Source organism: Ranitomeya imitator, chromosome 6 (assembly GCF_032444005.1).
Source record: "Ranitomeya imitator isolate aRanImi1 chromosome 6, aRanImi1.pri, whole genome shotgun sequence".
In the NCBI taxonomy this organism is placed as follows: Eukaryota; Metazoa; Chordata; class Amphibia; order Anura; family Dendrobatidae; genus Ranitomeya; species Ranitomeya imitator.
In genome coordinates, this window is record NC_091287.1 from 537593865 (window position 1) to 537605928 (window position 12064).

Sequence of the window (12064 nt, forward strand, 5' to 3'; positions counted from 1 at the left end):
ACTGGGGGTACAGGATAATGACACTGACACTCGGGGTACAGGATAATGACACTGACACTCGGGGTACAGGATAATGACACTGACACTGGGGGTACAGGATAATGACACTGACACTGGGGGTACAGGATAATGACACTGACACTTGGGGTACAGGATAAAGACAATGACACTTGGAGTACAGGATAATGACACTGACACTGGGGGTACAGGATAATGACACTGACACTTGGGGTACAGGATAATGACACTGACACTTGGGGTACAAGATAATGACACTGACACTTGGGGTACAAGATAATGACACTGACACTTGGAGTACAGGATAATGACACCGATACTAGGGATACAGGATAATGACACTGACACTCGGGGTACAGGATAATGACACTGACACTGGGGGTACAGGATAATGACACTGACACTGGGGGTACAGGATAATGACACTGACACTGGGGGTACAGGATAATGACATTGACACTTGGGGTAAAGGATAATGACACTGACACTGGGGGTACAGGATAATGACACTGACACTGGGGGTACAGGATAATGACACTGATTCTGGGGGTACAGGATAATGACACTGACACTTGGGGTACAGGATAAAGACACTGACACTCGGGGTACAGGATAATGACACTGATTCTGGGGGTACAGGATAATGACACTGACACTGGAGGTACAGGATAAAGACAATGACACTTGGGGTACAAGATAATGACACTGACACTTGGGGTACAGGATAATGACACTGACACTGGGGGTACAGGATAATGACACTGACACTTGGGGTACAGGATAAAGACAATGACACTTGGGGTACAGGATAATGACACTGACACTTGGGGTACAAGATAATGACACTGACACTTGGGGTACAGGATAATGACACTGACACTGGGGGTACAGGATAATGACACTGACACTGGGGGTACAGGATAATGACACTGATTCTGGGGGTACAGGATAATGACACTGACACTTGGGGTACAGGATAAAGACAATGACACTTGGGGTACAGGATAATGACACTGACACTTGGGGTACAGGATAATGACACTGACACTGGGGGTACAGGATAATGACACTGACACTCGGGATACAGGATAATGACACTGACACTCGGGGTACAGGATAATGACACTGACACTGGGGGTACAGGATAATGACACTGACACTGGGGGCACAGGATAATGACACTGACACTCGGGGTAAAGGATAATGACACTGACACTGGGGGTACAGGATAATGACACTGACACTGGGGGTACAGGATAATGACACTGACACTTGGGGTACAGGATAATGACACTGATACTCGGGGTACAGGATAATGACACTGACACTTGGGGTACAGGATAATGACACTGACACTCGGGGTACAGGATAATGACACTGACACTCGGGGTACAGGATAATGACACTGACACTTGGGGTACAGGATAATGACACTGACACTGGGGGTACAGGATAATGACACTGACACTGGGGGTACAGGATAATGACACTGACACTGGGGGTACAGGATAATGACACTGACACTGGGGGTACAGGATAATGGCACTGACACTTGGGGTACAGGATAATGACACTGACACTCGGGGTACAGGATAATGACACTGACACTGGGGGTACAGGATAATGACACTGACACTCGGGGTACAGGATAATGACACTGACACTCGGGGTACAGGATAATGACACTGACACTGGGGGTACAGGATAATGACACTGACACTTGGGGTACAGGATAATGACACTGACACTCGGGGTACAGGATAATGACACTGACACTGGGGGTACAGGATAATGACACTGACACTGGGGGTACAGGATAATGACACTGACACTTGGGGTACAGGATAAAGACAATGACACTTGGAGTACAGGATAATGACACTGACACTGGGGGTACAGGATAATGACACTGACACTTGGGGTACAGGATAATGACACTGACACTTGGGGTACAAGATAATGACACTGACACTTGGGGTACAAGATAATGACACTGACACTTGGAGTACAGGATAATGACACTGACACTCGGGGTACAGGATAATGACACTGACACTGGGGGTACAGGAAAATGACACTGACACTGGGGGTACAGGATAATGACACTGACACTGGGGGTACAGGATAATGACATTGACACTTGGGGTAAAGGATAATGACACTGACACTGGGGGTACAGGATAATGACACTGACACTGGGGGTACAGGATAATGACACTGACACTCGGGGTACAGGATAATGGCACTGACACTTGGGGTACAGGATAATGACACTGACACTGGGGGTACAGGATAATGACACTGACACTTGGGGTACAGGATAATGACACTGACACTTGGGGTACAGGATAATGACACTGACACTGGGGGTACAGGATAATGACACTGACACTGGGGGTACAGGATAATGACACTGACACTGGGGGTACAGGATAATGACATTGACACTTGGGGTAAAGGATAATGACACTGACACTGGGGGTACAGGATAATGACACTGACACTGGGGGTACAGGATAATGACACTGATTCTGGGGGTACAGGATAATGACACTGACACTTGGGGTACAGGATAAAGACACTGACACTCGGGGTACAGGATAATGACACTGACACTTGGGGTACAGGATAAAGACACTGACACTCGGGGTACAGGATAATGACACTGATTCTGGGGGTACAGGATAATGACACTGACACTGGAGGTACAGGATAAAGACAATGACACTTGGGGTACAAGATAATGACACTGACACTTGGGGTACAGGATAATGACACTGACACTGGGGGTACAGGATAATGACACTGACACTGGGGGTACAGGATAATGACACTGATTCTGGGGGTACAGGATAATGACACTGACACTTGGGGTACAGGATAAAGACAATGACACTTGGGGTACAGGATAATGACACTGACACTTGGGGTACAGGATAATGACACTGACACTGGGGGTACAGGATAATGACACTGACACTCGGGATACAGGATAATGACACTGACACTCGGGGTACAGGATAATGACACTGACACTGGGGGTACAGGATAATGACACTGACACTCGGGGTAAAGGATAATGACACTGACACTGGGGGTACAGGATAATGACACTGACACTGGGGGTACAGGATAATGACACTGACACTGGGGGTAGAGGATAATGACACTGACACTTGGGGTAAAGGATAATGACACTGACACTGGGGGTACAGGATAATGACACTGACACTGGGGGTACAGGATAATGACACTGACACTTGGGGTAAAGGATAATGACACTGACACTTGGGGTACAGGATAATGACACTGACACTCGGGGTACAGGATAATGACACTGACACTTGGGGTAAAGGATAATGACACTGACACTGGGGGTACAGGATAAAGACAATGACACTTGGGGTACAGGATAATGACACTGACACTTGGAGTACAGGATAATGACACTGACACTTGGGGTACAGGATAATGACACTGACACTTGGGGTACAGGATAATGACACTGACACTTGGGGTACAAGATAATGACACTGACACTTGGGGTACAGGATAATGACACTGACACTTGGGGTACAAGATAATGACACTGACACTTGGGGTACAGGATAATGACACTGACACTGGGGGTACAGGATAATGACACTGACTCAGGGGGTACAGGATAATGACACTGACACTTGGGGTACAGGATAATGACACTGACACTGGGGGTACAGGATAATGACACTGACACTTGGGGTACAGGATAAAGACACTGACACTTGGGGTACAGGATAAAGACAATGACACTTGGAGTACAGCATAATGACACTGACACTGGGGGTACAGGATAATGACACTGAAACTGGGGGTACAGGATAATGACACTGACACTTGGGGTACAGGATAATGACACTGACACTTGGGGTACAGGATAATGGCACTGACACTTGGGGTACAGGATAATGACACTGACACTGGGGGTACAGGATAATGACACTGACACTTGGGGTACAGGATAATGACACTGACACTTGGGGTAAAGGATAATGACACTGACACTTGGGGTACAGGATAATGACACTGACACTGGGGGTACAGGATAAAGACAATGACACTTGGAGTACAGGATAATGACACTGACACTTGGAGTACAGGATAATGACACTGACACTTGGGGTACAGGATAATGACACTGACACTTGGGGTACAGGATAATGACACTGACACTTGGGGTACAAGATAATGACACTGACACTTGGGGTACAGGATAATGACACTGACACTGGGGGTACAGGATAATGACACTGACTCAGGGGGTACAGGATAATGACACTGACACTTGGGGTACAGGATAATGACACTGACACTGGGGGTACAGGATAATGACACTGACACTTGGGGTACAGGATAAAGACACTGACACTTGGGGTACAGGATAAAGACAATGACACTTGGAGTACAGCATAATGACACTGACACTGGGGGTACAGGATAATGACACTGAAACTGGGGGTACAGGATAATGACACTGACACTTGGGGTACAGGATAATGACACTGACACTTGGGGTACAGGATAATGGCACTGACACTTGGGGTACAGGATAATGACACTGACACTGGGGGTACAGGATAATGACACTGACACTTGGGGTACAGGATAATGACACTGACACTTGGGGTAAAGGATAATGACACTGACACTGGGGGTATAGGATAATGACACTGATTCTGGGGGTACAGGATAAAGACAATGACACTTGGAGTACAGGATAATGACACTGACACTCGGGGTACAGGATAATGACACTGACACTTGGGGTACAAGATAATGACACTGACACTTGGGGTACAAGATAATGACACTGACACTTGGAGTACAGGACTATCACACTGATACTTGGGGTACAGGATAATGACACTGATACTTGGGGTACAGGATAATGACACTGACACTCGGGGTACAGGATAATGACACTGACACTGGGGGTACAGGATAATGACACTGACACTTGGGGTACAGGATAATGACACTGACACTTGGGGTACAAGATAATGACACTGACACTTGGAGTACAGGACTATCACACTGATACTTGGGGTACAGGATAATGACACTGATACTTGGGGTACAGGATAATGACACTGACACTTGGGGTACAGGATAATGACACTGACACTGGGGGTACAGGATAATGACACTGACACTTGGGGTAAAGGATAATGACACTGACACTGGGGGTACAGGATAATGACACTGACACTGGGGGTACAGGATAATGACACTGATTCTGGGGGTACAGGATAATGACACTGACACTTGGGGTACAGGATAAAGACACTGACACTGGGGGTACAGGATAAAGACAATGACACTTGGGGTACAAGATAATGACACTGACACTTGGGGTACAGGATAATGACACTGACACTGGGGGTACAGGATAATGACACTGACACTGGGGGTACAGGATAATGACACTGACTCTGGGGGTACAGGATAATGACACTGACACTTGGGGTACAGGATAATGACACTGACACTGGGGGTACAGGATAATGACACTGACACTCGGGATACGGGATAATGACACTGACACTCGGGGTACGGGATAATGACACTGACACTGGGGGTACAGGATAATGACACTGACACTGGGGGTACAGGATAATGACACTGACACTCGGGATACAGGATAATGACACTGACACTCGGGGTACGGGATAATGACACTGACACTTGGGGTACAGGATAATGACACTGACACTGGGGGTACAGGATAATGACACTGACACTCGGGGTACAGGATAATGACACTGACACTTTGGGTAAAGGATAATGACACTGACACTGGGGGTACAGGATAATGACACTGACACTGGGGGTACAGGATAATGACACTGACACTGGGGGTACAGGATAAAGACAATGACACTTGGAGTACAGGATAATGACACTGACACTGGGGGTACAGGATAATGACACTGACACTGGGGGTACAGGATAATGACACTGACACTTGGGGTACAGGATAAAGACAATGACACTTGGAGTACAGGATAATGACACTGACACTTGGGGTACAGGATAATGACACTGACATTGGGGGTACAGGATAATGACATTGATTCTGGGGGTACAGGATAAAGACAATGACACTTGGGGTACAGGATAAAGACAATGACACTTGGAGTACAGGATAATGACACTGACACTCGGGGTACAGGATAATGACACTGACACTCGGGGTACAGGATAATGACACTGACACTCGGGGTACAGGATAATGACACTGACACTGGGGGTACAGGATAATGACACTGACACTTGGGGTACAGGATAATGACACTGACACTTGGAGTACAGGATAATGACACTGACACTGGGGGTACAGGATAATGACACTGACACTGGGGGTACAGGATAATGACACTGACACTTGGAGTACAGGATAATGACACTGACACTCGGGGTACAGGATAATGACACTGACACTCGGGGTACAGGATAATGACACTGACACTGGGGGTACAGGATAATGACACTGACACTGGGGGTACAGGATAATGACACTGACACTGGGGGTACAGGATAATGACACTGACACTGGGGGTACAGGATAAAGACAATGACACTTGGAGTACAGGATAATGACACTGACACTCGGGGTACAGGATAATGACACTGACACTTGGGGTACAGGATAATGACACTGACACTTGGGGTACAAGATAATGACACTGACACTTGGGGTACAAGATAATGACACTGACACTTGGAGTACAGGACTATCACACTGATACTTGGGGTACAGGATAATGACACTGATACTTGGGGTACAGGATAATGACACTGACACTCGGGGTACAGGATAATGACACTGACACTGGGGGTACAGGATAATGACACTGACACTTGGGGTACAGGATAATGACACTGACACTTGGGGTACAAGATAATGACACTGACACTTGGAGTACAGGACTATCACACTGATACTTGGGGTACAGGATAATGACACTGATACTTGGGGTACAGGATAATGACACTGACACTTGGGGTACAGGATAATGACACTGACACTGGGGGTACAGGATAATGACACTGACACTTGGGGTACAGGATAATGACACTGACACTGGGGGTACAGGATAATGACACTGACACTGGGGGTACAGGATAATGACACTGACACTTGGGGTAAAGGATAATGACACTGACACTGGGGGTACAGGATAATGACACTGACACTGGGGGTACAGGATAATGACACTGATTCTGGGGGTACAGGATAATGACACTGACACTTGGGGTACAGGATAAAGACACTGACACTGGGGGTACAGGATAAAGACAATGACACTTGGGGTACAAGATAATGACACTGACACTTGGGGTACAGGATAATGACACTGACACTGGGGGTACAGGATAATGACACTGACACTTGGGGTACAGGATAATGACACTGACACTGGGGGTACAGGATAATGACACTGACACTGGGGGTACAGGATAATGACACTGACACTTGGGGTAAAGGATAATGACACTGACACTGGGGGTACAGGATAATGACATTGACAATGGGGGTACAGGATAATGACACTGACACTTGGGGTACAGGATAATGACACTGACACTTGGGGTACAGGATAATGACACTGACACTTGGGGTACAGGATAATGACACTGACACTGGGGGTACAGGATAATGACACTGACACTTGGGGTACAGGATAATGACACTGACACTGGGGGTACAGGATAATGACACTGACACTGGGGGTACAGGATAATGACACTGACACTTGGGGTAAAGGATAATGACACTGACACTGGGGGTACAGGATAATGACACTGACACTGGGGGTACAGGATAATGACACTGATTCTGGGGGTACAGGATAATGACACTGACACTTGGGGTACAGGATAAAGACACTGACACTGGGGGTACAGGATAAAGACAATGACACTGGGGGTACAGGATAATGACACTGACACTTGGGGTACAGGATAATGACACTGACACTTGGGGTACAGGATAATGACACTGACACTGGGGGTACAGGATAATGACACTGACACTGGGGGTACAGGATAATGACACTGACTCTGGGGGTACAGGATAATGACACTGACACTGGGGGTACAGGATAATGACACTGACACTCGGGGTACGGGATAATGACACTGACACTGGGGGTACAGGATAATGACACTGACACTTGGGGTACAGGATAATGACACTGACACTGGGGGTACAGGATAATGACACTGACACTCGGGGTACAGGATAATGACACTGACACTTTGGGTAAAGGATAATGACACTGACACTGGGGGTACAGGATAATGACACTGACACTGGGGGTACAGGATAATGACACTGACACTGGGGGTACAGGATAAAGACAATGACACTGGGGGTACAGGATAATGACACTGATTCTGGGGGTACAGGATAATGACACTGACACTTGGGGTGCAGGATAATGACACTGACAATGGGGTACAGGATAATGACACTGACACTGGGGGTACAGGATAATGACAATGACACTTGGAGTACAGGATAATGACACTGACACTGGGGGTACAGGATAATGACACTGACACTGGGGGTACAGGATAATGACAGTGACACTTGGGGTACAGGATAAAGACAATGACACTTGGGGTACAGGATAATGACACTGATTCTGGGGGTACAGGATAATGACAATGACACTTGGGGTACAGGATAAAGACAATGACACTTGGGGTACAGGATAATGACACTGATTCTGGGGGTACAGGATAATGACAATGACACTCGGGGTACAGGATAATGACACTGACACTCGGGATACGGGATAATGACACTGACACTCGGGGTACGGGATAATGACACTGACACTGGGGGTACAGGATAATGACACTGACACTGGGGGTACAGGATAATGACACTGACACTGGGGGTACAGGATAATGACACTGATACTGGGGGTATAGGATAATGACACTGACACTGGGGGTACAGGATAATGGCACTGACACTCGGGGTACAGGATAATGACACTGACACTCGGGGTACAGGATAATGACAGTGACACTTGGGGTACAGGATAAAGACAATGACACTTGGGGTACAGGATAATGACACTGATTCTGGGGGTACAGGATAATGACAATGACACTCGGGGTACAGGATAATGACACTGACACTCGGGATACGGGATAATGACACTGACACTCGGGGTACGGGATAATGACACTGACACTGGGGGTACAGGATAATGACACTGACACTGGGGGTACAGGATAATGACAGTGACACTTGGGGTACAGGATAAAGACAATGACACTTGGGGTACAGGATAATGACACTGATTCTGGGGGTACAGGATAATGACAATGACACTCGGGGTACAGGATAATGACACTGACACTCGGGATACGGGATAATGACACTGACACTCGGGGTACGGGATAATGACACTGACACTGGGGGTACAGGATAATGACACTGACACTGGGGGTACAGGATAATGACACTGACACTGGGGGTACAGGATAATGACACTGATACTGGGGGTATAGGATAATGACACTGACACTGGGGGTACAGGATAATGGCACTGACACTCGGGGTACAGGATAATGACACTGACACTCGGGGTACAGGATAGTGACACTGACACTTGGGGTACAGGACAATGACACTGACACTGGGGGTACAGGACAATGACACTGACACTCGGGGTACAGGATAATGACACTGACACTGGGGGTACAGGATAATGACACTGACACTGGGGGTACAGGATAATGACACTGACACTTGGACAGGACAAATGTATGTAGTTTTCCAGTTTTCCTGCAGCACCCCCAGCATTTTGCCCCAATCTTGGAGACCACTCTTTCCATTAGGACCACCTCTGAGGACATTATACCAGACCATGTTTGTAGGTGACACAAGAATGTAAAGGATTACTCACTGTCCAGTAGGGAGCAGGAATACGACTTACATTTGATGTTCGGTATCACGTCACCATTCTGGAGAGTAATCTCAGGAGCAACTAAAATAAATCACAGAAACAAAATCTGAAACCATGGAGGGTCCAGGGGCTTTCCTGGTAATTTCACTAAATATCAATAAAATCTCATCTAGGGGAGCATAGCTTTACCGTTTCCTTCTATACGAGGCTGAGATCGAGGGTCACGTGCGCTCTGGGTCCTACAGGTGGGACGGGGTCTCTGCCAACTTTACTTTATTTCTGCCAAAGCTAAATAATTGTCCACATACAACCATGTCCTACAGAACCATTAATAATACCGCTATCAGGAATCTTACCCAGGGTAGAAGCTGTGTCACTTGACCATTTGTCCTTTATGTAGAACACGTGTCCAACCTACTCCAGAATGAATACAGACTCCAGAGCAGGCATGGCAATACTTACCTGTTCTCCTCATCACTCCCATGTCCCACTGTAGGTGATGGGTGTAAAGAATATGGCAGGGAGCACGAATTCAGGATTCAGGATAGTGAGACTTGTGGAACCCTCAATGCACCCCTTGGAAGAGGACGGAAACGCTAGCGTCACCTGTAGGAAGTACCAAAGCCTTTTAAAGGGTCGATTTTGACTTTTAGGATTGCTACCTCCAATAAGAGGAGTTCCTGATCTCTTCCACGTGGAGCATTGCATGATCTGCAAGTCTCCCTACACCAAGTTGGTGCTCTTCACTAGAAGAAACTTTATTCAATGTCTATATATTCAGTTATGTGGCAAAACCCTTTACAGGGTTGTCTGGGAGAGTTCCCCTTTTTATGGGAGACATTGGAGTTAACATGTAACAGATATAGTATTTAATTCTCAAAATTCTCAATTCATTGGTACAGGAAAAATAAATATCTTGGTACCGTGTTAGCCAGTAGATAGCAAAATATTTAGAATTGAGAGTCCTCAGTGGTTGATACCTTTTAATGGCTAACTGAAAAGATGGTAACAAATTGCAAGCTTTCGAGACTACTCAGGTCTCTTCATCAGGCACAGACTAAAGCAAATTCTGAAGAATCACATATTTATACACAACACAGCACAGAACTGTCATTAAAACAAAGCCAAAACCTGACAACTTGGACAACCACTCCATTCCAGACACAAAAGCATCTAACTGTGTCATTAATCTCTCAGAGTGATAAGTGATAAACAGTTGTGTCCATAAATATAGGAAAGTTCCTAGATAAGGCTAGGTTCACACTGCGTTGTGTGACCCCGTTTAACGGACTACGTTACACCGCGGCTTAACGCGGTGTAACGTAGTCCGTTAACGCTGCCATTGCTTGTAATGGCGAACGCATCGCTAGGGCACGCCCACATTGGGCGTGCGCTAGCGATGTGCCGTCATTTGAGTGACGGACCTCGAACGCTGCTTGCAGCGGGATTGGCAAACGCGATCCCTTTTGGGACATTGTGTTAGCGCAGTCCGTAGCGCTATGCGCTAAACGGACTGCCCTAACGCAATGTGAACCTAGCCTTAGGAGTGAATGTTTTATTGTCCTCTGATTGGCGTCTGGTTCTGTTATGATGACCCCACATGGTCTGAAGTGAAAATTCCTTAATTGATGAAAAAAGACATAAATCCATGCTACACATTCATTCCTGCACTAAGTGTGTCAAAGGTCGTCATAAGTTTATACTCCCAGATTCTCCTGTGTCTCTGAGATTAGTAGCTACCTTTCAATACAAGTAATTTCAGGTCCATGGTGCTATGATCAGGCATACAAAAATGTTTGGCCACAGCTAGATCCATTCTTTTTTCTTTTATTGTATGGCGGTGAGAATTTATCCTTGCTCTCAGTTTTTGCCCTGTCTCCCCAACATACGGACCCCCCAGTTGGACATTTAGTACAAATAATTAAGTACACTACATTAGATGTGATGCAGCTGAAGGTACTTGGGATCTTGGTGTCCAAAAAGTTAATTTCACCATCATTAAGCTGCAGAACAATAAAATAGAGACATCCCTGTATCAGAAGCCAATCGACCGTCCAACATAAGTTAAATGGGACAGT

General features: G+C 46.6%; 1 protein-coding gene across 2 annotated transcripts in view; it reads right to left on the reverse strand.

Moving 5' to 3' along the window:
- Nucleotides 1-12064, reverse strand: part of OC90 (otoconin 90) — a 255001-nt gene that overhangs the window by 65839 nt on the left and 177098 nt on the right. For both annotated transcript variants that reach the window (XM_069731932.1, XM_069731933.1), the window contains one exon: nt 10017-10067. In XM_069731932.1, the coding sequence (XP_069588033.1) occupies nt 10017-10067 (51 nt within the window). The remainder of the gene's footprint in view (nt 1-10016; nt 10068-12064) is intronic.